Source organism: Arachis hypogaea, chromosome 14 (assembly GCF_003086295.3).
Source record: "Arachis hypogaea cultivar Tifrunner chromosome 14, arahy.Tifrunner.gnm2.J5K5, whole genome shotgun sequence".
Taxonomy (NCBI): domain Eukaryota; kingdom Viridiplantae; phylum Streptophyta; class Magnoliopsida; order Fabales; family Fabaceae; genus Arachis; species Arachis hypogaea.
In genome coordinates, this window is record NC_092049.1 from 2,769,828 (window position 1) to 2,797,274 (window position 27,447).

Here is a 27,447-nt window from a genome sequence, read left to right on the forward strand (position 1 = left end):
ATTAAGGCAGTAATCTTTTTCCCAATAACCAAGTGTATATATATAACCTAGAGTTTTGTCCTGCGAAAAGACTACCTAGATTAGATCTTAGGCTAGCATAATATAAACAAAATCCTATCTCTCAAGGAATACCCTTTACAATTACAAGGATTACTTCAATAGAGAAAAAAGTGTGACTGTCATAACTGGTACATTGTTATTCGTTATTGACCCTGATCAAAGCAAAACATGCTTTGTTGAATGTTAACAGGGTTCACAAACACTATCAACGTTCTCTCATTTAACTTTCGTGGATGCTTTATGAATTTCGGTGGTGTTCTAATTTTAGTTTTAATATGATAATTTTGGTTTAGTGTTCCCACTTCTCAGTTTTTATTTTATTTTTTGTGAAACAGAAGGTGGAATTGACGAAAAACCCAAACCCCTAAAACAGTAAAACCCTGCTTCCGTTGTCTCAAGTCTCAACCAGTTTCACCCTCCACCACTCATGGCTGAGCTCTGTACCGTTACACTCGGCGGCAAGGGCTCCTCCTTCTCCTCCTCCACCATCTCCGCCGTCGCCGCCAGCCTCGCCCATGTCCGCATCGACACATCCGCCCTCGACAGGCTCTCCGCCTCATCGTCCTCCGCAACGCCGTCGTTGAAGCACACCATCGCAATCCCTAGCTTCCTCTCCCTCTCGGAAACCAGAGCCTTCCTCCTCGTACTTCTCAACAAGCTCCTCCTCACTTCGTCCTCTTCCATTCGCGCCGACCTTCTTTTTCTCATTTCCGAATCCCTCAATTCCAACCCCAACACCTTCCGATTCGAAAACCTCCAAGTCACAGAAGACGAGTTGCTCGTTCTCAACAACGCTTCTTCGGCATTGCTTGGAGTTTCAGCTATTTTGGACCACCAATCCGCCGCATTGACGTCCTTCTCCGATGTCGCCGCTGCACTGTCCTGTGAGGCCTCGAAAGCCGACGTGACCGCCTTCAATTTGATGGATTCCGGTGATGGTCATACCTCCAAGGAGGAAGTCGGAGTCGCCAGTGATATGAGGGTTCTGCTTAACGGATCCAAGCTGGTGGGAAAGGAGAAGATTGGATCGGTTGCCAAGGTTCCAAAGATTCATGGAACTTTGAGGGAGCAGGTTAAATTGGTGCATTTGAAGATGCGAGTTGAGTTGAATTCGGGTTTTAAATTGGCTGAAATTCAGGCTGGTAGTGATGGAACTGAGCAATCTGTCTCCACTGTGCTATTGTCATTGGCAGCGGCATTGAGGGAACTTGGTGAGTGTAGTTTTCTGCGTGCTAAGAATAATTTGTTGTCAATAAGCAGTGATGATTTGAAATCGAGCATAGGCGAGATGTTTGGAAAGGAATGCCCCACTGATGCTAGCTTAGGCAGTGGTTTTAATGCGGCTTTGGGCTTGGTTTTCGAAAAGGACTACGTTAGATTTGCACACGAAGTCAACGTGCTTTTGGGGTCTGTTTGGAAGATTGTGGCGTGGGAACTTGTGACTGCCTTTGCTGTACTTGAAGGTACGGAGCTGAATGAAAAGTTTCAAGGGGTTCAGGGCAATGCAGAGAATTCAAAAGCAGACAAGAAGAAGAAGAAGGTTATTTTGGGCAAAGGAACTAGTTTGATTTTGCCATTGATTAAGGACGCGTTGCAGAGTAAAAGAGAAGCTGCTGTTCAAAAATCAGGGTTAGAGACGATGGTGGGAAACTTTCTATTGTTTTTGGATTCAGCTGAACCTGAGTTTAATGGATTTTTATTGAAGGTAAAGGATATTGTGGAAAGCAATGAAAGTAGAAGATTGCCAAAGATTCCAAAGGTAATTCTCTAAATGTACTTGTCAAGCTTACATATGTAATCTACTTAATTCGTATCAAATGCATTTGAGCACTTTTATGTGTGTTAATCATCGAAAGAGTAGACTGCTTGAGCTTGAGCTTGAGCTTACAAGGGGTGAAGCTATAAATAACATATATTCTAATTCCAATGGCTTGTGTTGCTGAGCTATTATTCATTTGTCTACTTTTATCTTTTTGGCCTTTGGTGCTGCTGTCTACAGATAATGGAATTGTTCTGTGTTTGCATCTGTTCCCACATGGGATGTGTTTTAGTCTTTCCTTGAGTATTGCAATACAAAATTTCAGGGAACTCGTGATTTCGCCAAAGAACAAATGACAATTAGAAAGAAGGCATTTTCAATAATAGAACAAGTTTTTGAGAGACATGGTGCCACAGCTTTGGATACCCCTGTTTTTGAGTTGCGAGAAACTCTAATGGGGAAGTATGGAGAAGATTCAAAGTTGATTTATGATCTTGCTGATCAGGTACATATATTTATTGCTGGTTTCATTTATAATCTTGCTTCTATATTTGATGACGTTCATATTTTATTTATCCTGACTTTGCTTCCATATGACTTTTATGTAGGTTATCTGTAAGATTGGTTTCTTCTTTTTCAAAGTTTATTTCATGCTAACTTGTAATCGACTTGTTTGACAGGGTGGGGAACTTTGTTCGTTGAGGTATGACTTGACAGTTCCATTTGCTAGGTTTATGGCCATGAATGGTCTGACATCTTTAAAAAGATATCAAATAGCTAAGGTCTACAGAAGAGACAATCCATCAAAGGGAAGATACCGTGAATTTTACCAATGTGACTTTGATATTGCTGGACCCTCTGAAAAAATGGCTCCAGACTTTGAGGTTGTTAGAGTTTTGACTGAATTGCTTGATGAGCTTGACGTTGGGGAATATGAGGTAAATATTTGTGTCATTTATTATGTAGACACAATATTCTTATGTTGTAGGACCGTCTTCTGTGCTCATAATTTGACATTGAGATCAAACATCATGAATTGTCAATACTTTTTGAAGAGTGGTTAGCAATGCAACAAATCTGAATTATACCCCTAGAAAATGTGCTAATTCTTGGGCTTATGTTTTGGTCCAGGATTTTTATTTAATATGTTCTGTGCTTACGGGCTTCGTTTTCCTTCAAAGTGCAATTGTTAACCCCCATTGTTATCAGAATATCAGTTCCTTTCTATGCCACTTAATCAATGATCAAACTACATGGAAGTTGATGTGGTCTTTGCTCAACCCAACTTTTGTGCTATATTTTACCTTTTTAATCCCAATCATTCCTTTGGATGTGACCGGCAATTGACTGTGGTTCTTGAAACTCTGTTGATTAATGTGTTCAGATTATGCAGTATATTTTGGTATGTGACTTTTTTCTTGTAACCATCGTATGTTTTGCAGATAAAGTTGAATCATAGGAAGTTACTGGATGGCATGATGCAAATTTGTGGAGTCCCGCCTGAGAAGTTTAGGACTATATGCTCAAGCATTGACAAGTTAGACAAACAGTCTTTTGAACAGATAAGAAAAGAAATGGTGAGACATATGCTTCTTCTTGTGGTTATTCGTATTTAGTATTTGCTTTTCTTCTAGTGCTGATAACTTACATAGGGTGAGTTTAGTATGGCTGTTACTTTTTAAATGTTGCTGATCTCTTAGGATAATATCTTTTCCGGTCCCCCCCCGTTGCTGATCTCTTAGGATAATATCTTTTCCGGTCCCTCCCCCCCCCCCCCCCCCTTTTTTCGTCAGTAACATGGTTTGTGCTGTCATGCTGCAGGTGGAAGAGAAAGGATTAACTGCTGAGACTGCAGATAGAATTGAAACTTATGTGAAAGAAAGAGGATCACCTTTAGCGTTATTATCTAAACTTAAACAAGAGGGCAGTGCTTTCTTAGAAGATGCTGGATCTGCTGATGCATTGAATGACCTGGAAGTTTTATTTAAAGCTCTGGATAAATCAAAATGCATTGATAAAGTGGTTTTTGACTTAAGTCTTGCTAGGGGCTTGGATTATTATACTGGAGTTATATACGAAGCTGTTTTTAAAGGGGGTGCTCAGGTAATGCATATGTCTTATATGTCTTCCATTTTGAATGTTTGAACTTTAGTAACATTAACGGGTAATCTTTTATTCTCGAAAATACCTCTATGTTGAATTTAGTCTTATGATAGTCATATTTGTGTATGCACACTTTTTTGTTCATCTACATAAGTTTTATTTGAATCTCTCTCGTATTTTGGGATTTATGGTTTTTCCACAGGTTGGTTCAATTGCTGCTGGTGGTCGATATGATAACTTGATAGGAATGTTTGGCTCAAAGCAAGTTCCAGCAGTTGGTGTAAGTCTTGGAATTGAGAGAGTATTTGCGATAATGGAGCAACAGCAGAAGGATCAGAACCAGGTAAAAGTCATAATGCTTGATAAGTAACTTCATTGGCTGTATATGTTAAATATATATAATTATTGATTCTTCTGAGCATGGAATATCATTTTGAAACCAATTTTGTTACAACATTCAGTGAACATTGATGCTATACCTGAATACAAAAAAAAAAAAAAGGAAAAAAAAAAGGAGAAAGAAAATACAAGCCAGCTAATGTTCCTAAATAACTTGGATTAGTACAGTGTTTGAGTGATGATGGTGGCATACTGGCATTGTCTAGCCAGTATTCCTATTTTTGTTTTCCCTTCTGTACCTCGCTTGTTAGTTCTTTATAACTTCAGATTGGTATTGTGATTCTTTAGGTGCCGCGGCCAAACAAGACAGAAGTGTTAGTGAGCATATTAGGGAATGACCTGACGCTAGCTGCAGAGCTGGCAGGTGAATTGTGGGATGCTGGTGTGAAAGCAGAGTTCTTGGTGAATAAAAGAAGACAGAAGCACTTTGACTTTGCCAAAGAATCAAGGATTCCATGGATGGTGATTGTTGGTGAGCAAGAAATAAAGGAAGGTGTTGTGCAATTGAAAAACTTGGAGGCTAGTAATGATGTAACCATTCCTAGAGATCAATTTGCAGAGCAAGTTCGAAGTCGGTTAAACCCATGAAAGGCATGGCCCCTACGGTATTGTTTTTCGGGTCAGCATTCATCCTCATAACTGGGATTATATTATAGCTTTTACCCACTCGATAATATTTTGTTTCAAGTTCATTTACAATAGCAATTATGGTTCTTTTTTTGGATAGGTCGGTAATTCCTTATTTGATTATAGATATATTGAGAATTGAGATTGTTATGTATTCGTTTAATCCAAATTTAGCCCGGTAAAATCGATGTGTTTTTATCCTCTAGTGCAGTCACTTCTCTTGGTCTTACCAACAATTCATGATTTCTTGTTTTTTTTGTGCAAATCTTGTTTTGGCCCAAGAATGTATACGCTTCTTTTCTATTTAATAAAAATAATATTTAACTTTATGAGCAGGATGTATAGAAAGGACAAAGTTGCAAAGATATCTTGCAGATTGGATATTTAGAATAAGGTAGTTAAATAATAATGCTTCTTATTACATGAGTTAGTTAGAATTGGCGCCAAAAGCAGTTAGTGCAGAATTAAATGATCCGTAAGTTATGCAATTAGACTAACTAAAAGACAATGCTATTAAGCATGTGTAAGATATTTATTGTAGGCATATTGTAGTATATAAGCTTGAGTTAGATGTAATGAGTGTGAATGTGTGATTTGTTCTTGTAAGTTTTATTTTCCACCTTCTAGAAATTCACATAAAAGTTGGGACAAACTCTCTCTTTCCTCTCTTCACTTCCTTATCTCATTTCCTTTTTTCTCTCAGTTCAACAACTCCTTGTTCTTGATTCTCTTCACTCATAGAATTCACATTTTTTTATATGGTGCGGTGAGAAAAGTTGAAGGAATCACAAATTGAGCATCTCTTGAACGTTGAATAGATCCAGAATTCTTTGAGAATTCAAACCAATGGATGATATTTCAACCTCATTTTCTTCCATTGCTATCCAAATGCTAGCAAATCTGGTGAATCAGATCAATCATATACAGATGAATCAACCTAGAACTCCAACTAATAAACGAGTTCTTACTTTATTCACCCTGGAGAATCTAGGAACTCCATTAATTGCAACATTGGAGTAAACAATTATCATGCATGGGAGAAAGTGATGTGGCGAAGAAGATTCAGTTTGTAGATGGATCAATAAAAACAGAGAAGAATGGAAGCGTGAGAACGATGAACACTTATGTGACTTCATGGATAGACTGCACGGAGCGTGTTATGGATAGATTGGTCGGCAAAGGATTTGTTGAAAGAACTACAACGCAGGTATTATCAAAGCAATATTTTTAGAATTGCAGAATTGCTCAGTTCGAAGAGGAATTGTTTGCTATGAGACAAGGAGACCTTTTAGGCTGACAAGATGCTGAGAATAATGCACAAAGAACAGAGACAGAAAAATTAATGTTCTTGTTTTTAGTTTGGTGATAAACTAGAACAAATTATAAGGAGGCAGAAGCTCCAAATATTGCACTCATGGCGGGAAGAATGGACACGAAGAATAGATACTTGGTGGATGTTTGTTATAGAAACATGGTTTTCGCCCAAATACGAGGGAGAGGACACTGAAACAGGGACATAGAAATACAAAATCTCGTGTTTGACAGATGAGACATGAACAGCCCCAAACTCCTAGGTCATTAACTCGAGCTACAAATCAAGTAGCATTCTCAATCACATTCTCAATCCCCTTTTTCTTGGTCACCCCAAACTCCTAGGTCATTGACTCAAGCTACAAATCAAGTAGCATTCTCAATCACATTCTCAATAACCTTTTTCTTGGTCAAGTTTGCACTAGATGATACTCGAACCGGAGACCTCTTGGTAAGAAAGGGGAATATATACCACTTGAACTAAGGCTCATTGGCATATTAGTTTATACTTGAATCATGTCTTTTTACTTGCCAACTACACACTCATGAAATTCATGCATGTGCACTTGCATCACAAGCACATACAAACAGAAACACACTTTGGCACCTTAGACTTGGTCATCCACCTTATCATAGAATAAATGCAATGGAGAAAGATTACGTTTTTCTAGACAATACTGAATGTAAAACCCTGTGATCCATGGCACTATGCCAAGTAGAAAAGACTTACTTTTCCAATCAATTCTGAACACTGGCCGTCTCGAATTATTGATGATGATGAAAAATTGTGGTAAATAAAAAATAAAAATATAATCAAATCAAATATAAAGTATTTTATTTCAAACACCCCCCCCCCCAAAAAAAATGTTTCAAATTAAAGAAAGTAGTAATTTCTTTTGCATGATTAAAAGAGACTCTTTTAACAGCTTCAATTTTACGAGATTCTTTTTTATTTATGTAAATCATCCAATGTCAACTACATCTAAACAAAATTTTACTTTAGTCACAAAAAAAAAAAAAAATAATAAAACAAAATTTTACTTTGCCAAACAACACTTCTCTTCTTTATTGTTCTAAATTAGCACATAGAAAATAGAACATATCAAATAAATATAAGGTCACATAGGATAACAATAAGAGGGAAAAATACAGTTTACAAATAATTTGCAGGTCTAGCTATTAGCAAGTGATTTTCTGGGGACAAGGTGGGTGGAACATATTTGACAAGCTCTGCATCTAACCCTAATTCTCTTAACCACATCAACCTTCCCATATCAATAATCCACTTGCACTTGAAACCCAATGCTGCTCGTTTAGGTGCTTCCATGTCTGCAAGGATTTTTTCAACTCCATCCACATAACCATCACCTTGCTCCTTTCTGCTGCCAAACACACCTTTAGTATTCCAATTTATAATGATAAGATTTTCATTACGATTAAGGATAAAGTATTGTTTTAATCCTTAACGTTTAAACTAAGTCCTAATTTCATTCCTAACGTTTGAAACATCTTTTTTTATCCCAAATATCTTATTTGGTTTTATTTTAGTCCTCAGGTCAAAATGAAAATTTTCTTTCCAAAAATACCCTTTTCTTCTAGGTAGCGGCAAAAATCGTAATTATAGTGGTCATAATAGTGGTTGTAGTGATTTCGGAGTAAGAGTGATAAAATAATAAGAGAAAAAAAAGAAGATAATAAGAGGAAAGCAGATATTTTTGGAAGAAAAAATTAATCTTAACCAGAGGACTAAAATAGGACAAAGTAAAATATTTGGGAACAAAATTAGGACTATCCCGTTAGAGACTAAAAGAGTACTTTACTCTAGGTTTATTTACTTGATGATCCCTAGAGTTTTACCTAATTTCTAATTAAGTCCCTATATTTCAAAATTTCGTAGTCAAGTTTCCATATAGTACAAAATTTAGCCAAGTCCCAATAGTTTACATGCTTCTCGTAAAACCCACCAGGTCACTCTAGACTGTCTCTAGTTTAAGTCCCGTGATCAAATCCCTATGCTATACCAAAATCCTCAAACAATATAGTTATTTATCATGCAAGATAGGGGTTTGATCACAGTTTTTAATCTAGATGGAAAACATTGTACTGTAGAGGGACTTGATTATAAATGGTTAAATCATAGGGACCTTATAGGAAATCTTTATACAAAATAAAAACTTAGTTATAAACTTTTAAAAATAAGGACCTAGTTGAAAACTAACTAAGATTATTAGAAATCCGGAGTAATTTAACCTTTTAAATACCAATATATAACACATACCTAGACTAACCTCTAATATGTTGCTAACAAGTATTGTGATGCTCAATTTTTGAAAATAAAATTCAAGAACCGAAAATTTACATTGATTGGAAATGTGATCTGAAATCAGTGGCATCAGGAAGATCTGAACCATGATTAGCATCTACAGCCCAGCTTGTAAACCAAGTAATAGCATGGAATTCTTCTTTTGTCATCCCCAAATTCAAGAAATACCTTTTATCTACAAGTGTTACAATAACAATAAGCTCAAAAGTCATAACCAACACAAATCATCACATCACATCCAGAATGTGGTTGAAATATACAGTTATTAACAGGCAAAGAAGAAGAGGGAAAAAAATTGTTACTTGTATAGTGTTTCCACTGGCAAAGATGGTGGCAGCATGTCGCGATTGCTAAACCTCCAAGATTTTTACTGACATCGCGTTGTCCACCATCATTATCTTTACTAACAGGAAAGCAGCATCTCATAGCCAAGTCTGTGATGATATAAAAATAAGAAGAAAAAAATATTGCATAGTCATTTATGTTTTCATCAATAAAAAATGACCATTAAATTCAAAAGAGTGCTGGTGTAAAAGGCCAAAATTACCTGTTGCATCCCCGCATAAATGTTTACCAATGGCCAGAAAAGGAACTCCATGCAAAGATTCAACAGCAGTCAAATCTAAATCCTCAACTGCAAAGTCGGATTGTACAAAGTTGTAGTGCAGAAAATTATATGATAAACAGAATACAAATAATCATGCAGTAGTACAGAAGTATAAGGAAGAAGAAATGAAATTGCACAAAATATAAATAAACCAAATAAAATTAGAAAACTTTTAAAATAATTGCAGCCTAAAAATTACTAAAATTGTGAGAGCAACACAGAACATCTAAAATAGTTTGGTCGTGTGTAAATATAACATGCATGAAAGTTAAATTTATAGGGAAATCAAAACCAAGTAGAACTCCAGACCAAGATAAGATCAAGAGAAATATGTATCGTTCTCATGCTTAAATTGTACTCACCCTATTCTGCAAACGAAGTATAATACACCCCAATTACCGCATACAGTTATCATAACTAATCCAATCTATCTTCTATAGCTTAAATATCACTATAGCAAACAGTAAGATCATCAATAAAACTAGCAGAATCAATAAAACAAGGATAGCCATTTTCAACTTTCAAGCCACACCCTAAACAAAGAAAGACCAACATTTTTTTTCCCTTCAAATAGAAAGCATAGCTAAAACATGAAAAGGAAAGCAATCAAATTTCCTAACATATAAAAATATAGCTCAACTCTGTACATTTATTTTTCTTTTGAACAAAGTTTCGAAAGCTGTTGAAGGTCATTGCATAATGATACATATACATAAATATATGTAATATATTACACCAAATCTTAAATCAATTATTTTAAGACAAAATCATAAGCGTCATCCTATGACTTCCTAAACATAGGAACATCGTGAAGGGTAATTCGACATTACAATTACAGATTCAGAAGTTTTATGACAAGAATACTAAAGGCTCTTACTGTCAATTCTCAAACGTTCTAATCTCAAGCTATCATTCTGTCGCAAAGTTCGATCGGCCTAGAAATAGCATTGGCATTGTGTAAATAGTATAAAACTAAGTTCAAATAACCCAAGAATATATCAAAATGTGTAATCAAGTTTTAGATTCAGCAAAGAGATAAGGTTCTAGGCTAAAACCTACCTTCAACTTGTATGACTTCCGCTCAACCAGGAAGACGCTTTTGATTCCATAACAATCTGCAAGCATTTGTGTCAAGTACCCTCTACCAGCTCCAAACTCAATCACCGCAGGAACAGGGTTCTCCTGTTTATCTGGTTCCTCGCTCTTGGAGAATTTTCTATTCAAAGAACTCCTCAATATACCAAAGTTTTCCAAGTTTCCCAGAATAGATGCCTGCTGCATTATATGTTTCTCCTGAAATGGCAATTTCCTGCAAACACGAGATGGAAATAGTAAATCAAATCCATTAAGTAAAAGGTTAACATCTGTTTTACCTTTCTACTTTCAAGTTGAAATCAATGGCATCATTTGTGATTTCAACTTTGTCACGTTACACGTGTAACATGTGTTTAATTAAACTAGTAGGACAAATAGAAGTAAGCTTCATGCTAATTGAATTATCCACTATGCATAAAAACGCTTTTGCTGATAAAACTAACCACTAGGGAAAAGTAACAAAGTTAAAACACACTGACACCATTATTTGAATCGAGACAACTTGGGGAAAAATCAAACACACTTCAATAAATTTCATGGTTTCACCACTGGCCGTACCTGTTTTCTTCTCCAGTTTTAATCCACATGCGGCAAACCTCTGGCATCTGAAACGAGTCCTGAATATCCTTACAGAAAGATTCATGAATAGACTCAATCTTTTCAAGTAAATTGCAAAATTCAGGCACACTCATATTATGAAGAGCATTCCTCTTCATTTCCGAAGAAACAGTCTTAGCCGGCAACCTTGAATCATCAACCCCTAACACTTCCTTGTCTTCTTGTTCTCCATCAGAACCAGCATTGATCCCCTTTCGATAGAAAGAATGGAGGGACAAGGACTGAACCTGTTTCAGCAATGGGCACCGCTTAACATGGCCTTTGAGGTTTTCTTCAAGTACTGAGCTATCAAATGAAGAATGCACAATAACCAAATTAAGAAGCCTTAATAAATTGTGGCAATGGTACAGAAAAAATATATAACATAAGAGGGAGAGAATGTACTGGGAAGGATCTATGGGGCATGGGATCCACTGGCCTTCGGACCTTGAGTTGTGATTGCCACAGTACCTAGGTCCATGAATCAAGGAAAGGTCAGAAAAATGAATCAAAAGCTAAGATAGAAAGAAATAGAACACAACTTACAAGGAATCACCAATCGGGGAGTTTGCACAAAATCGTTTTTTGTTGGGAAGCCAGAAGTTACAGCGCTTAGTCTCCATGATGCCTGTATTATCAGTTAACAATTCAAAAAGCTGGCAGACCTAAATTATGGTTAATTGGTTATATAAACCAGACCAGAAGTTGAATCAACAAAAAAAAAGTCACAGCAAGTCAACTGTAGGTTAGATGAAAATGAAAACTTTAATGCAAAAGAATGCAACGGAGCACAAAAAGAATAGAACAAGCAATTTTTCAACCACCTAATGAGATTAACAGAATAATTTAAAGGGCACAGTTGAGTTTGGAGAACAAAGTGAACAATCTAAATTATTGATAAGAAAATAAAGGAGATCAGTTGCTGCACATATATGGCATATTATGTGTGTGTTTATATCTCTTACAAAATCCTAAACCTTTATTTTTCTAAAAATTAAATGCACACCCTACACTTGAGAGAAGCCAAATTGCTAAAGAAAACACTGCTAGAAGTGTTACCCTATATACTCGAATTACTTGAGCAGGATGAATACAATAGAGCCATACCCACCCCAAGGGCCAAAATAGCCCTTTAGGATTTAAAATAGATTAACTCGTCTCTCACCGGACATATTGATCAATCATCATTTAATTTTTTTTTTGAAAAAAAATATTCAGAAGAAAAAAGTAGGCATATTAGTCCTCCATTATACGTTTACCGATTAAATAATCCATCACATTTTACAAATGGTGAAGGACAAACTTGTCTGGTCCTACTGACAAATTCGCCTCTCGCTGGACAAATTCAAGTGAGCATATTAGTTCTCCCTTACACATGTATGGATTTTGTATGAAATAAACAATCTATCACATTTTACAAATGGTAAGTGACGAACTTGTCATCTTAAATCCCAAGGGACTCCGTGTTCTTTGTCATGAACAAGATTGGGAGGTTTAATTTAAAGTCATTTTTTTCATATGTCTTTAATAACATAAGAGATGGACCAAAGAAATCAAAAGCAAAGATCACAATGCACTAGAAAGTGCTGCATACTGCACCAGATCCTCTGATGAAACTATGCACAACGTTAAGCTGAACTTTTACCCAATAAAAATTAAATGAATAAATAAATTGTACAATGAAATGGCACACCTTCACTATGTTCTTAGATTCTTATTATTGAAGAGTTCACTGTATATACTTTTTAGAGTGAGCACCAAACCAAGCAAGCAGGCTTATATCCAGAAATTAGTGAAATAAATAATGAAAACATAATATAATTTCACGTGAATTCCACTTTATTATTATTACTATAACAGAAGGAAACGGTTACAACGATTCCAATGATAAACGAAACCCTTGATTTGAACACGATAAAATAGAGGGCTTGGTAAGGTTACCTGAATAACACTCGCTGAAGCAGAGTGACAGTGACACTGCGATGGAGCGAGCAAACATATATGGAGTCGCAGATGCTGAACACAACCAAGGCCCAAGCCCCAAGGGAACCTAGCTGCTCCGCCAGAACTCAAATCGGCGTCGTTTCGCAAAAGTATTAAACTTGGTTGCTGAATAGCGTGGCATATATTTTCGATACGAATTTGACGAGAAAATACTCAATTTCGTCGTTGGAGTTACACTTGACACTTGATTTAGTTTCGTTTTGGCTAAACAATTTAATTAAAAAAATAATTTAAATAATAAATAATTATATTAAAAGTAACTTATAAATAGGTTATTTTGTATTTTGATTTTTAGTTCTAAAAATATTTATTTTATAAAAATGTGATAAAAAATATTAGTATTATAAAAAAAGTTATTTTTTTAACTTTTCTATAAACTCTTAAATAGTTTTTTAGAAAATTATAATTTAATTTTAAAAATTATATCAGATATTAATACTATTACTTTTCATAAGTAAAAAACTCAAAAAAGTTACTTTTGAAACTTCTCAAACGGCCCTTAGTCCTTGAAGTTTTAATTGTCTCAATTTAATTTCTAAATTTTTCAACGCGTTTAGAACACCTCCAATGGTGAGTTCCTCTTTGACTTTTTTCTAACATATAGGAACTCTAACCATTGGAGGAGAAAAGGAGTGAGTTCCTGCACAAGGATCAAGGTAAGGGAGTCCCTCTAAGCAAGGACTCAAATTAACCAATAATAACTTGCCATTTGGCAAATTATTATAAAAAAATAATAATATAAAATCTGAAATAATTAAATAATTAAATAATAATTAAATTAGTAATAATTATAATAAAAATTATATTAAATAATTATATTTTTATTTAATTAATAATTTATATTAATTATTTAAATAATAATTAATTAAATAATTAATTAAATTAAATAATTAAGTTTTTATTTAATTAATAATTTATATTAATTATTTATATTATAATTAATATTGAATATTATTTATATTATTATATTAAATTATAATTAATTAAATTTACTTACATTAAAAAATAAATTTAATTTTTATATCTTATAAAATAATTTTTAGTTGAGTTGGTTATTTTTATTTTTAAAATTTAAAATGCTAATGATATTATTAAAATTAGCAGTTGTAAACACAAAACTATAAATTAGTATAATCTCGAATTATATATTGTGTATTATTATTATATATGAATTTATTTAATATTAATATCTTTTAATAATGAATTATTTTTAAATTTATAAATTTAAATAATATTATTAAAAAAAATTAATTATATTAATTTTAAGTATTTTAATTAATTAATTAAGTGGGATCACAATAGGGACTAAAGTTAGTTCCTCCTAATGGAGAAGAGAGAGATGCTTTGAGTTCCTATTTATTATTTATAACGCAAAAGCTGATGTGGAGTTACTTTTTATGACAGGTGGGACATAAACAGGAACTGGGATGAGTTCCCTACTGGAGATGGTCTTAGAAACTAAATTAAAACAATTAAAATTTTAAAAATTAAATTGAGACTCGAATATAACTTCAAAACTAAACTGAATATTTTCTCGAATTTGACATGATCTAGTGTAGTAACTCGTGTCAATAAAGAGCGAAATTAGAATTTTTGTTTGGAGGAGTCCAATATAAAAAAAAATAAAAAATAAATAAATAAATTCGTAATTTTTTAGTTGGTAGATATTTAAATTTTTAAAAATTTTAAAATATATTAAATTTTTTTTTAATCTTGACATATTAATTTATGTTATTCATTTGAATTTGTCAAATTCAACAAAAAAAAATTAAACGTAATTTTTATTATATTGATTTGGCCGATATAGATACCCCGTAAGAAAATTTTTAAAATAGAATAAACTACGAATAATAAGTAGGATTAAAAAATAATTGATGATATTTTCAAATTGATTTTTTCATATTTGTCCATTTAAAAAAATTATAATATAGGTATTTGTATTATTTAATTTACAATAATCTTATTTTAGTCATATTATTTATAATTACAGCAATAAACCCTCCCGTAAAAGTATTTTAGCAATATTTTTAGTAATATTAGTAGCTGGTATTATAATTGTTTCTCTTTCATTCATGTCAGCATTTCGTACAGAAGTTATTATGTCGGTTATGGTATCCATGTCTTTTTCTAAAATAAAAACAAACCTTCAATCCATGACTAAAAAGAAAGGAGTAAGTAATACTTCATATAAAATCAATAAATTCATGATAAAATTTAGGATATAATCAAAAAGAAGAAAATGGCTAGCAAAAATCTAAGACTAAGATTTGTATGTTTGGTAAAAAGAAAAATCTTTTTCTTTAAGAATAATCAAAAATAGAAATTAATTAGAACATAAAAACGTGACTGAATTAGTCCTAATTACTCTTCGAGACGGAGACATATTGAATTTTATTAATCATATATGAAGATGCAATATAAATTTATATCATTTTAGTAATTATTCAAAAATAGTTTATACAAAAATATAACATAAAATAATAAAATATATTCAAATTAAATAGATTAGTAAAAAAGAATAAAATTAAAAATATTAATAAAAATAATAAAATATATTCAAATTAAATAGATAAGTAAAAAAGAATAAAATTAAAAATATTAATAAAAATAATAAAATATATTCAAATTAAATAGATTAGTAAAAAAGAATAAAATTAAAAATATTAATAAATATAAATTAAATAAATATTCTTTATACATCTATCGCACACAGATATATATACTAATGGATAATAGATAACAAATATTATTAAAAAATAAAGTTGTAAATATTTGGAAAGCACAAGGGTACTTCCAAGAGAAAGAAAAGGAAGACGGGGAGTACAAGTTTATGACCAACAAATGATTATCAAATGCATAATATATTGACATATTATGATATATGCTTATAATAAATACATAGAATAGAAAATATATGTTATAATAATTCATTTTTATCCATTAATGACTTAATTTTGACAAGAAATTTAGTTTTCATCAATTGGATAACAAAAAGACAAAAAAAAATGTTTATTTATATTCTATAATAAAATACTCGAGAGATCTAAAACCCATAATAAATTGAGAAAAATTAAAATAAAGATTAATGTCAAATTATACAACTTTTATTTAGTTGTGCATGACATGGCTATCACATTTATTATTTGACAAAAACTCATGATCTAGTTCTTGGATAGTAGATAACAATACTTAAGACGCATAGTGATATTTAAAGTCTAGACACTTAATTTTTATTTTAAAATATTTATCAAATTTGAAAAATGAAATAAGATAGAAAGAGTAAGCATTAAAACTGTGAATCTAATCAATTATTATAGAGTAGATGTTTACAAATTCGTACACTAATTCTAATATAAAAAGTAACAATTCTCTATAAGTATAACTTAGACCAGAAGACAATGGAAGACTAAGCGAACAAATAAACCAAAAATTCCAATACTAAGGCCGTACACAGTTTTAATTTTCCACGCGCAACTAATTTGACCAAATATATATATATATATATATAGCATTGCATGTTGTGCACCACAAAATTAAAGCAAAAAAGAGAGCAAGAAAATGTTGGGAGGGATCAGCACAGTGGAAGGAAGCCAGAATACGACTGAGAGCCTCGGTCGTTTTGCTGTTGAAGAGCACAATAAGAAAGAGGTCAATTTTTTTATTCTACTTCCCTTCTTTGTCTTTTTTTTTTTTTTTTATCAAAAATAGGAGACTCGAACCCGCAACCTCTTAATTGATTATGTGGAGATTATGTCATTTGAACTATAAGTCATTGACCTTCCCTTCTTTGTCTTGTAATTACATAATTGGTACATTTTATTTTCGTATTTATTTTATTTTTTAACTTTTGAAGAAATGATTGAGTTATTAGAGTTTAATTTGGTAGAATTTTGATTTTTTCTAAAAAAAAAATGGGATAAAATTATTTTAATTTGTTTTAAAGGGAGAGATTAAATTAGGATACATAGTTTAGTAGCATAACTTGGTATAATTTAGTCAATATTATTTTTTTTCAAAAATTACTCATTACCAAAATTGCAAATAAAATGTTAAATAAAATACTACATCTTTAAAGTAAAGTTCGGCTAAAGTATCATGTTTTATAATTAGAATTCTCTACTCCTTATAATTTTACTGAATTTTTAATTTAAGTTTTTATATTTTTTTTTTCGATTAAGTCTTTATACTATATTAGATTTTGTAACTAAGTCCATGCCGTGACAAAAATATTGAAATTAATAGAATATTTTATTAAACAAAATAAATATATTTAACACTTGACTGAATATTTTCTATAGTTTAACAGAACATTTCGTTAATTCTAATGTTTTTGTCATGGTAGGAACTTAGTTATAAAATCTGAAATGATATAGAAACCCAATTAAAAAGGAAAAAAAAAAAGTATAAGAACTTTATTGAAAATTCGATAAAACTATAAGAATCAACGAAATAATTAAACTTAACTAGAATCTATCTATCTATTTATCTACCTATCTATCTATCTATTTTTTTATTTATTTTATTATATAAAAATTAATACAAAGTTATTATATTGTGAAATAAACTTATGCAATATAATTACTTTTCATCGTGCCATATCAATTCTTTTAAATAGGTAACAATCATTAAAAAAAAGCTCTTATCATTAATCCATGTCATCTATTTTAAATAAGTGATAATTATTAAAAAAAATTATATTTAAAAAAGATTATTTTCTTAATAAATACTCTTAATTAATTGAATTTACTACCTATCATTAAATATTTTAATTATAAAGTAACAGCTAAATGCTATTACTATCTATATTAAAATAATAATAATAATTTTTAATTAAAAATATTTAAATTACATATTATTATGGTTTACTTATTATATTATCAACAAAACTATTACCACTATTACTTAATTGATTTTATAATTTTGCATATGAATGGTTAAAAATATCTCCAACCACTTTTAACTTTAGCATACGAACATCAAAATTACCCCAGAGTATATCATTCAACAAATAAACCAATATTCATATTTGTTTTGTAAGTTTATTTAGTGTTATATGTATAAAATAATCAAATACAACAATACTAAAAAAATAACTACAAAACATTACAAATAACGAACTTTGATTTATTATTCTGTAATATAATATTGTAAATATAAATAAAATGATAAATTTGTGTTATACAAGGTGGAAACTCAGGTGCAGTTAACTTTAAGTAAAGTTGATACTTGAGAATTGTTAGATAATTTGACTAATTTGACTAAATTTTCATCTAATGGTTCTTAGATATCAACTTCACGTAAAGTCGACTTTACCTGAGTTTTCATCGTTATCCAATCTTTCTTAACAAAATTGGTGATCATTTTGTTTGCACGTAAATTGTGGTGCAGAATACAGTTCTAGAGTTCATCAAGGTAGTAAATGCAAGGGAGCAAGTGGTGTCTGGAAAGCTCTACTACATTACCTTGGAGGCCATGGATGCTGAGAAGGAGAAAGTGTACGAAGCCAAGGTTTGGGTGAAGCCATGGTTAAACTTCAAGGAGCTGCAGGAGTTCAAGCTCGTTGGAGAGGTTGTAGCTTCTGATTGCTCTGGAGCCTGCGATCCTATTAATTAAGGTGTGTTTCAAATAAAACATTTTTATGATTAGCAACGAATTCAGAAAATTTTATTAGTAGGATAAAATATGTATAAAATGATAATAATTTTATAATTATATTTTATTATTATAAAATATAATTAATCTTCTAATTATTTAACTAATAAATTAAAATACTTATATAATAATTTAAATAATAATACATAACTTAGAATTTTATTCTTTTAAACTTGATATTTTAAAAAGATTGAATAATTCTTTTATTATTAATAAATTAAATATTTTATTTTTTATATATATTACTAAATAATCATTTAAAAATTTATGTCTTATAAGATTACGAAATTGATTTTTTATAATATTTATAATTAAATTTTTTTAGTTGATATCGTTATTACTAAAAAAACTAGAACTAACTTCAAAAGAAGAAATATCAATAGATATTCGTATATTTAGATGTTATTTTTCATTTTAACTATTTTTTTGTTGTTAATTAATATTATTAACTTTCAAAATTTAAATTATTAATGATAATATTTAACCATGTAATAAAAAAATATACAATAATATAATTACAAAATAAAATGTAAAATAATTGAATGAATTAAAAATATAAAAAAATAAAAATAAATCTTTAATTGAATCAAAAGAAATTAAAGATTGAAGTTAAGGAGTCTTACTAAGAGACAGAAAATAAAAAAAGAACAATAAGAGAAGAGAATTAGAATTTTAGAGAGCATAAAAAAATTATGTTTTTAGTACTTAAATTTAAATTACTGACTTAATTTTAATTATCTTTTTATTATTATTATTATTTAATTATTTTTATAATCAATATGATATTATTATAAAATAGTAAGATCTTTTCTTTATATATTATGAAAACAGAGATAGATTAAAAGAAATTATAATGGGATCAAATTTATTTATTGAGTGGAGACAAATAAATTTTTATTCCATATATTATATGTAACTCTATAAAATTTTATTGGGAGCACTTGTCCCACGCTCCCCAAAGTAGATCCATCCCTGTTTATGATTCATATTGAAAATGTCAGAAATTATTTTTAATATGGAGATGAAAATTGTATTTTGGTTAAATATTGATATTTGAAGTGTTTTATAGTAAGGTGAAAATGTAAAAAATATGTCAAACACGTAAGGTATATGTTGACTCTCCACTTATAAAATCCATTCATACGTAATTATACCAAATAATGCCATTTTTAACAAAAATATTAATATTTTTTTATATAAAAAATTAAACGAAAATAAATTATTGTATTTTGAAACAATTATGTAAAATAAAAATTTATTTGATTTAAAAATTAATACAGTGAATTAACGATTTGATTTTAAATCTTTATCATTTATATATTTATCATTTAATCTTTTATATTAATAACTAAAAAAAAATATTTTACAAACACATTAAATCATTTCAATTATAATCAAATCTTCTAAAATAATAAGAGATTTGATCTTGATTATATTGTTAATCCTATAGATTTAAAAAAATTAATTTTTAATTTTTATATATTACTAGTGTATGTTCCCGTACCTTGTACGGGATAATACATAAAATTATATTAAATATTTTATTAAAAAATTAAATAATATATATAGTAATTATTATTATAAATATTTTATAAAGTTATAATTAAAATTAAATTCTCAAAATTTTTAATATTAAAATATTAAAAATAATTAGTATTTATCTTAATTAATTTGAGTTTGTTAAGTGATCATCTCACTCGGCCGCTTAAACAACTATTAGGAGTTAGAATCTCGTTTTGTGTATATAGCAATCCATTGGCTAGCGATAAACCCTTAATAAAAGAAGTATCAATACGTGGTTAGACTTGGCAGGAGTTTTCGAATACGCAGGTACCCGACCCGTCCATACCCGAATGAAAAGGGTAATAACTTGATCCGAGTCAGGGCAGATTTTGCTCAAGACAGGTATCGTCGGGTTTAGGGTGTACTCGCCCCGAATATATACATATAAACACTTTTTAGGAATTAGGATTTGCCTCACATCACACATGATTCATAGCTTCAGTCTATACTCTACATGCAAGATAAACTCAATCATCCTCACCTAAAATTTTCTTCTTCTCGACTTCTTCACAAAAAAACTGCATAGCTCCTGTCATGTTGTTGCTGAATCCATCACCGCTTACCTATTCACAACTCCCATCTTCCTTCACAGCCAGAGACGGATCCACGTTTAATATAGAGGGGCATTTGCCCCCACAATTTTTTTTTAAAAAAAATCAATACTTATATACGTATATACCACTTATTATATTATATTTGTCTCAAAATAAAATATAAATAGTTTTTTTGTATTTTATGTTAAAAAATATTTTGTTAAACTTAATACATAATAATAATTATATTGTTAAATTTGATTTAGTATGAAAAATAAATAAATACACTCAAAAATTAGTGATAATTAATTATATTATATTAGTTAATTAATTAATAATTAAATTAAAACTTAGTTTTTTAATTAAATACAACTTAAATTATTAGTGATTTTTTAAAAATTATTTAAGATAAAAAAATATATTTATAATATAAAAATTATAATAAGTAGATTTGATAATTAAGTAAAATAATTGTTTAAAAATATATATATAAAAAATAATATTTAATCATGTTAAAAATAAAAAAAGGTCTTTATAAATATTTTTTTGTTATTTTAAATATTATACTATGTGCATAAAATTATATTTTTATTATTTTAAATATTATAATAATGATTGTGTGTATATTTCTAGTTCTTATCAATATGTATTAGATAGTTCTAATTTTAAATTTTGAATATATCTAAACCAATTTAGATTGATCAAGTGATCAACTTAGTCGTCCGCTTAAATAAGTATTGAGGGTTTGAATTCTGTCTCATATGTATAGCAACTCGTTGCCGGCCAATTGTAGATTCTTAAATGGAATTCAAATTCATGACGGATTAGTCCTTAACTTGTTGAATATCGTGGGAAGCAAAAAAAATATCTATACCTAAATTTTATTATATTTTTGTCCCCATTACTAATTCTCTCTCTCTTTCTCTCTCTCTCTCTGAGTCTGTTAAGTTCTTCTATTCAAACATTGATATTTAAATTATAAAAAAAATTGATTTTCATATTTTATAAAATATCAAGCGGTAATTGTAAATATGACGCTACTTAAAATTAAATAAAAAAAAATTTAAAAAAACTTAATTTTGTATAAAATTTACCTATAAAATTCTGTACCGAAAAATGAATTTAATTTTAGTATATTAATAATATAAAATATTTTATATAATCATTCAATTCAATTAGATTTATCTATTTAGGTCATTATTAAAAATAAATTTAAGATACCAACATACAATTACTTTAAATTAAGCAACGATTATCAATACTATATAAGAGACACTATTCCACTAAGAATGATTGCCATAATTAAGAAATAATTTTCCCATTTTCTATACTAATTAATATTAGAAAGTTTATATAATACTATATAATAATATTATCATTATCAATACTATATGATATCAAAATAAAAAAAAATTACCGTGCTAATATAATATTATTAATATTATATAAATCATCTTTGTATTTATTTTTCTGTGCGTATATAATATTTAATTAACACATTAAGACATATATAATATTTTGTTAATACATATATAATATAAAGTGATTTACAAATTATTATTAATTCGTATATAATGTATAATTAAATTTAATGAATTCAATTAGAATAAACAATAAATTATTTATTTTATTTCAGACTTTATAAATGAATAAATTAATTAACTAATATAACAAATTACAATTAATGTAGTAAAATTAATTAAGTAATATATATTATAATAAATTATATTAATATTTAAATATCTAATCAAATCAATTAGCTGATATAATTAAGTCATGGTAATAAATTGTATTGAATGAGTTAAAATAATTAAATCGGGAAACACTCTCCAGAACATGCCACGTCAGCTCCATCATTAAGTGCAGACATCCAATTTTTATATAATAGAATAGATTCCAAATGTAAGATTTAATTTAAAGATAAAATTATTTTGAAAAAATTCCACTCTCCTCCCATAAGAGATGCTAAAATGACACTCTCTTCCCCTCTATTTATAAAATATACATTTTTCTCCCTTATAACTTTTAAAAAACCCTTTCTTTAATCAATTTTAAAATTTTTGTGTTAACTAATGTTAACTTTATCTATTTTTTAAGAAAAAAAATTATTTTTTACAAAATTACCCTTTAACAAAAATTTTATTTTTTATTATTAAATTTTGCTTATCAAAATACCCTTTAATAAATTTTTTTTTATTGATTAAATTGTATTTTTACCAAAATATTTTTAAAAAATAATTTAATAATTAAATTATTTTTTCTAAGATATCCTTCAATAATTTTTTAATTATTAAATTGTAATTTTACCAAAATTTTTATTAACAATTATTTTTATATTTTACTATTAATTTTCCAATATCAATATATATTATTTTAACCTTAAATAAAAAAAATCTTACCACTATTAATATGTATAACAATTAATACATATTGATATCAAAAAATAATATTACCAAGATTTTTTTTATTTAATGTTAAAATAATATATATTGATATCGAAAAATTAATAGTAAAATATAACTATAATTGTTAACAAAAGTTTTGATAAAATCATAATTTAATAATTAAAAAATTATTGAAAGGTATCTTAAAAAAATAATTTAATTATTAAATTTTTTAAAAAATATTTTGATAAAAATACAATTTAATCAATAAAAAATAATTTATTAAAAGATATTTTGATAAGCAAAATTTAATGACAAAAAATAAAATTTTTGCTAAAAATATTTTTGTAAAAAATAATTTATTTATTTTTTAAAAATGAATAAAATTAAATTAGTTAACACAAAAAAATTAAAATGGATTAAAGAAGGGGCTTTCTAACAGTTATAAAGGAGAAATGTACATTTTATAAATAGAAAAGGAAAGAATTGCCATTTTAACATTTTTTAAAAAAGAAGAGTGAAAATTTTTTAATTATTTTTTATTCATAGAGATTATCAAAGAGACCATTACAGAAAAAAAAAATCAATTTAAACGTCATATTTCAAAGTTGCTAATATTCGTGAATTCATGATTGTTTTCCTAATTCCTGTGTAGTGTGTTGTAGGTTTTTACGTTACTCAAAAACAGGGCAGGATTATTGAAGAGATATGAAGCAATAAAAATGTGTATATTATTATAATTACATACATTAATATGTGTGTTCAACGTAACTATTCATTATCCCTGCAAATATGTAATTTAGTATGGTGTAATTCAAAATAACGTGGAATGTAGTGTAAATTGAAGTTTACTAGAAATGTATAGTGTTGTAAATCAACGTTAAAATCTAAATAAATATGAATTGAATATTTGTTCATTTGTTGCGATTTTATTTATTTTATTTTATTGAAAAAATTTAGAGACCAACATTTTTATTAAAATTTGATCAGTATTTAGCTCTCAAAAGAAAGGTGAATCACACCATTAGATATAATCTCACACTATTAAAAACACTAATAATAACTAATTGATGGTTATAAATTACAAAATCTACTGGCTTCCTAATACTCTTCTATTTTATTTTTATATAAAGAAAGATATTTTAATACAATTGAATAATTAATTCTTCGCAAATTATATTGACACCTATTCTATCATCTTTACTTGGGTTTTGAACTTATTTAGACGAGTTTTTTAAAATAAGATTTTGTTAAGGAATAAAGTTTTATATCCAAGCAAATTAAAATATTTTGTGCAGAGGGTCTCTCCTATCTGTTCCACAGAGAAGAATAGAGGCTAGAGTTTTCTGGTTTGAGGTTAAATCACAGATGTCCTAAGATCAACCACCTATTTTTTGCTGACGACTCAATACTATTCAGCCGTGCGACCGTTGCTGACTGTTAAGGAATACTGCGTACCCTACGGAACTACGAGGAAATTAGCGGCCAAGTGATCAATATGGATAAGTCATCGATTTTTTTCAGTAAAAATACTCCTCTTCCTATCCGAGATCAACTAGCTGCTATCCTTCAAGTCCCTCATGTTGGTAATCAAAACAAATACCTGGGTTTACCAGCAATCGTCCAGAGATCAAAAAGAGCGACTTTTCATTACATTAAAGACAAGGTTAATCAGAAACTACAGCATTGGAAGAGGTCACTATTGTCACCAAGTGGAAGGGAGGTTTTGATTAAAGCGGTGGCTACAGCTGTTCCGTTATATACGCTTAGTTGTTTTAAGCTCCCTGAGACACTTCTCAATGAACTGCAACGAGCCATGCTTCAATTCTGGTGGGGACAAAAGAGAGATGAGAAAAGATTGCAATGGGTGGGCTGGAAGACTACTTGTAGGCCAAGGATCCAAGGGGGTCTCAATTTCAAGGACTTGAAAGCTTTTAATCTTGCGATGTTAGCCAAGCAAGGATGGCGACTCTTAACTCGACCAAATTCACTGATATATAAGGTGTATAGAAGCAAGTATTTTAGGTTTACAGATTTTCTCAGAGCTGAGGTTAGGAATAGTCCCTCCTGGGGCTGGCAAAGTGTTTTAGAAGGAAGAAAAGTACTGGAAAAAGACATTCTATGGAAAATCGGAAGGGGAACTTCTGTCAGAATACGAGAAGATTCTTGGGTCTCCAAGTTTACAGCAATAACCCCTATCTCGAACCCTAACTCAACAGACCTCCCTCTAAGGGTATTAGACTTAATTCTCCCGAATAAACAGTAGAACCACAATAAAATAGCAGAATTTTTCAGTGCAGAAGTATCAGACGCTATCATCAACACTACCATTAATGATGGAGAAGATAAAGTTACCTGGATGAAGGAGAAGTCTGGCAGTTACTCAGTTGCAACCGGCTACCAGACGGCATTCCAATTTAACCACCCACCAGTTGAATACCTCCCTGAACGCTTCCGACATAAACAGATGTGGTCAAATATCTGGAAATTGAAGTGCCAACCAAAAATAAAGAACTTTATTTGGAAGATACTGCATGAAGGCATACCTGTTAAACAAAAACTTCACGAACGAATTCCTAGTGTTAACCCACTTTGCCCCAGATGCAACTTGACAGAGAAAACAGTGGTTCACTGCATCTGGACGTGTGCGGATTCAGTGGAAGCTTGGTAGACTTCTGGAATTACTGTGCTACCCTGCGAAGAAGAAGCATGGAAATGGTGGTTAGCAATTCAGAACAAAATGGGTCAAGCAAATCAATCAGAAGGAAGGAGAGAATTAGTTGCGAATTTGTGCTGGCAACTGTGGAAAGCAAGAAACGAGTGGATATTTGAACAGAAGCGCAAATCTCCATTGTTGAGCTTGGAAGAAGCACGAAGAGCAGTGAGAGAGAGAGAGAGCGTACAAGATGAAACTTTCCCCTTTCTTGTGTGCAACTCTGTCCGAGAAATATGTTTCTTTAGTTGGATCTTTTCCTTTTCTGTACCCGGTGTAAGTTATCCCAATTGGACTCAATGCAATAAATTTCTACTGTCTTGGATAAAAAAAAAGTTGTTATAGCTGTTAGGCCTCTTCTTCTTTTCTATTTCTTTTCTATTTTTTCTTCTTCTTCTTCTTTCTTCTCTTATTTTTCTTTCATTATGGTCGTCACTACTACCATCACTACATTCTCATCCTCCTCCTCTTCCTTTTATCATTTGATTTCTTCTTTTCATTCGTTTTTCTCTTCCTTCTCCATCATCATCATTATCGTTATTATTACCTAAATTTTAAATGAATGAAAAACAAAAAACTAAAAAAGTATTTTGTGGTTAGTCTTATGTACTCCTTATGTACTCTTACTATAATTAATTACTATCAATGTTAAACTAAAAAAATAATCTAGATAAGAGATATTAAATTTAGTGTTTGTAAAGTAAAAAAAAGTCAACTGATGAACTGTCTGTAAGTAGTATTGTCCGTTAAAATAATATTTAACTACTTCAAAAGTTTCTAACTATAATCAAATGGAGTGAAGAGAGACTTGCAAGTAAATGTGAATTCTAAAGTTAGAATGTGCTACTTCCATGTTTGAGAAGTACTTGAGATGACCAAAATCTTTTATTTTGAATCCCTTCAAGCCTTCTTCTTGAATCAATTCTGAAAGTGCAGCTGCTATATTTGGCGGACACTTACCTTTCAAAGCTCCCACCATTACAGACTTTTTATTTTTAGTTTGGCGGTATGACTTCTTTATTGTATCATACATGAAGTAATAACATGGCAGACTTCAGGGTAAATATTTTTACTCAATGCTCAAATTAGGATAGACTTCAACACTTACAGTCAACTGATCCTTAAGAATCTCAAGAGGGTGACAACAGAGTGTGTTGGCAATCCTATAGCTGTCCCGACCACAACAACAGGTGAAACTCAGGACAAAGATAAGTTCATGATGGAACCTATCTGCAACCTAGGGTATTCTTCCTGTTTCCGTCTGTCTTGGAGAGATGTCATTGCCCGTTTTATACACTCAAAGTGCCAAGCTCAATAGCCTGTGTAGGAATTATACGAAACATATTGATGGTGTTTCCAGCCCACAATCTTTGCCAACGCTACTCTTCTATAACCTGAACAAAGCTACCAGCGATATTTTTGGAGCAACACCAATCAACATTCTTGTTCTGATGGTCTCAAGAGGGGCAAGTACGGCTTTAGTCATGGCTGCTGCGAGCGCCCCGCTAACAAACTCGCCAACCTCCCTAGTCATCACCAGAAATTCTCGGAAGGCGTGTGCAAGTTTAGGTAGTTGAAAGGCGGAGTCTTTGTCGGATTTCATAATGATCAAGACATGTCTCCGAAGACACCCTGCTTCTTCACCTTCTTCTGCTATTCCTGAGAATGAGAGTGAAGGTGAAAGTGAGAGAGAGAGAGAGGGGAGTTTTGTTGACAT

The 27,447-nt window shown here is 30.2% G+C and overlaps 3 protein-coding genes and 1 pseudogene across 6 annotated transcripts; 2 read left to right on the forward strand and 2 right to left on the reverse strand.

Moving 5' to 3' along the window:
• On the forward strand, nucleotides 1-5,153 carry LOC112740959 (histidine--tRNA ligase, cytoplasmic). 3 transcript variants are annotated; one of them, XM_025789714.3, is made up of 8 exons: nucleotides 4-188; nucleotides 396-1,819; nucleotides 2,145-2,324; nucleotides 2,500-2,757; nucleotides 3,262-3,396; nucleotides 3,641-3,922; nucleotides 4,125-4,265; nucleotides 4,610-5,153. In XM_025789714.3, exons 2-8 carry the CDS (start codon nucleotides 488-490, stop codon nucleotides 4,907-4,909), a joined length of 2,628 nt encoding a protein of 875 aa, XP_025645499.1. In that variant the 5' UTR covers nucleotides 4-188; nucleotides 396-487; the 3' UTR covers nucleotides 4,910-5,153. The 3 variants fall into 3 exon arrangements, with proteins under 3 accessions (XP_025645498.1, XP_025645499.1, XP_025645497.1); XM_025789712.3 differs by having other exon boundaries at nucleotides 74-310; XM_025789713.3 differs by having other exon boundaries at nucleotides 1-1,819.
• Nucleotides 5,154-7,294: 2,141 nt separating this feature from the next.
• On the reverse strand, nucleotides 7,295-13,094 carry LOC112740960 (uncharacterized). 2 transcript variants are annotated; one of them, XM_025789716.3, is made up of 10 exons: nucleotides 12,823-13,094; nucleotides 11,428-11,509; nucleotides 11,287-11,352; nucleotides 10,843-11,187; nucleotides 10,249-10,498; nucleotides 10,067-10,124; nucleotides 9,130-9,216; nucleotides 8,885-9,016; nucleotides 8,619-8,757; nucleotides 7,295-7,638 (listed from the first exon to the last, which is right to left on the reverse strand). In XM_025789716.3, the coding sequence occupies exons 1-10, from the start codon at nucleotides 12,878-12,880 to the stop codon at nucleotides 7,413-7,415; spliced, it is 1,443 nt and encodes a 480-aa protein (XP_025645501.1). In that variant the 5' UTR covers nucleotides 12,881-13,094; the 3' UTR covers nucleotides 7,295-7,412. The 2 variants fall into 2 exon arrangements, with proteins under 2 accessions (XP_025645501.1, XP_025645500.1); XM_025789715.3 differs by having other exon boundaries at nucleotides 7,295-7,641; nucleotides 12,823-13,071.
• Nucleotides 13,095-16,443: 3,349 nt separating this feature from the next.
• On the forward strand, nucleotides 16,444-18,498 carry LOC112740964 (cysteine proteinase inhibitor A). The gene is made up of 2 exons (XM_025789721.2): nucleotides 16,444-16,533; nucleotides 18,274-18,498. Exons 1-2 carry the CDS (start codon nucleotides 16,444-16,446, stop codon nucleotides 18,496-18,498), a joined length of 315 nt encoding a protein of 104 aa, XP_025645506.1.
• An 8,019-nt stretch (nucleotides 18,499-26,517) lies between these two features.
• Nucleotides 26,518-27,447, reverse strand: LOC112740963 (probable mitochondrial adenine nucleotide transporter BTL1; annotated as a pseudogene).

What these genes read in the sequence shown, in the direction of transcription:
- LOC112740959 (XM_025789713.3), top strand. Translation starts at nt 488, where the DNA reads ATGGCTGAGCTCTGTACCGTTACACTCGGCGGCAAGGGCTCCTCCTTC. An exon ending in TTTATGATCTTGCTGATCAG is followed by an intron (nt 2,325 to 2,499) that starts GTACATATATTT and finishes CTTGTTTGACAG; the next exon opens with GGTGGGGAACTTTGTTCGTT. An exon ending in AACAGATAAGAAAAGAAATG is followed by an intron (nt 3,397 to 3,640) that starts GTGAGACATATG and finishes GTCATGCTGCAG; the next exon opens with GTGGAAGAGAAAGGATTAAC.
- LOC112740964 (XM_025789721.2), top strand. Translation starts at nt 16,444, where the DNA reads ATGTTGGGAGGGATCAGCACAGTGGAAGGAAGCCAGAATACGACTGAG. An exon ending in AAGAGCACAATAAGAAAGAG is followed by an intron (nt 16,534 to 18,273) that starts GTCAATTTTTTT and finishes ATTGTGGTGCAG; the next exon opens with AATACAGTTCTAGAGTTCAT.
- LOC112740960 (XM_025789715.3), bottom strand. Translation starts at nt 12,880, where the DNA reads ATGTTTGCTCGCTCCATCGCAGTGTCACTGTCACTCTGCTTCAGCGAG. An exon ending in AAAACTGGAGAAGAAAACAG is followed by an intron (nt 10,499 to 10,842) that starts GTACGGCCAGTG and finishes TCGTGTTTGCAG; the next exon opens with GAAATTGCCATTTCAGGAGA. An exon ending in AGAACGTTTGAGAATTGACA is followed by an intron (nt 9,217 to 10,066) that starts GTAAGAGCCTTT and finishes CCGACTTTGCAG; the next exon opens with TTGAGGATTTAGATTTGACT.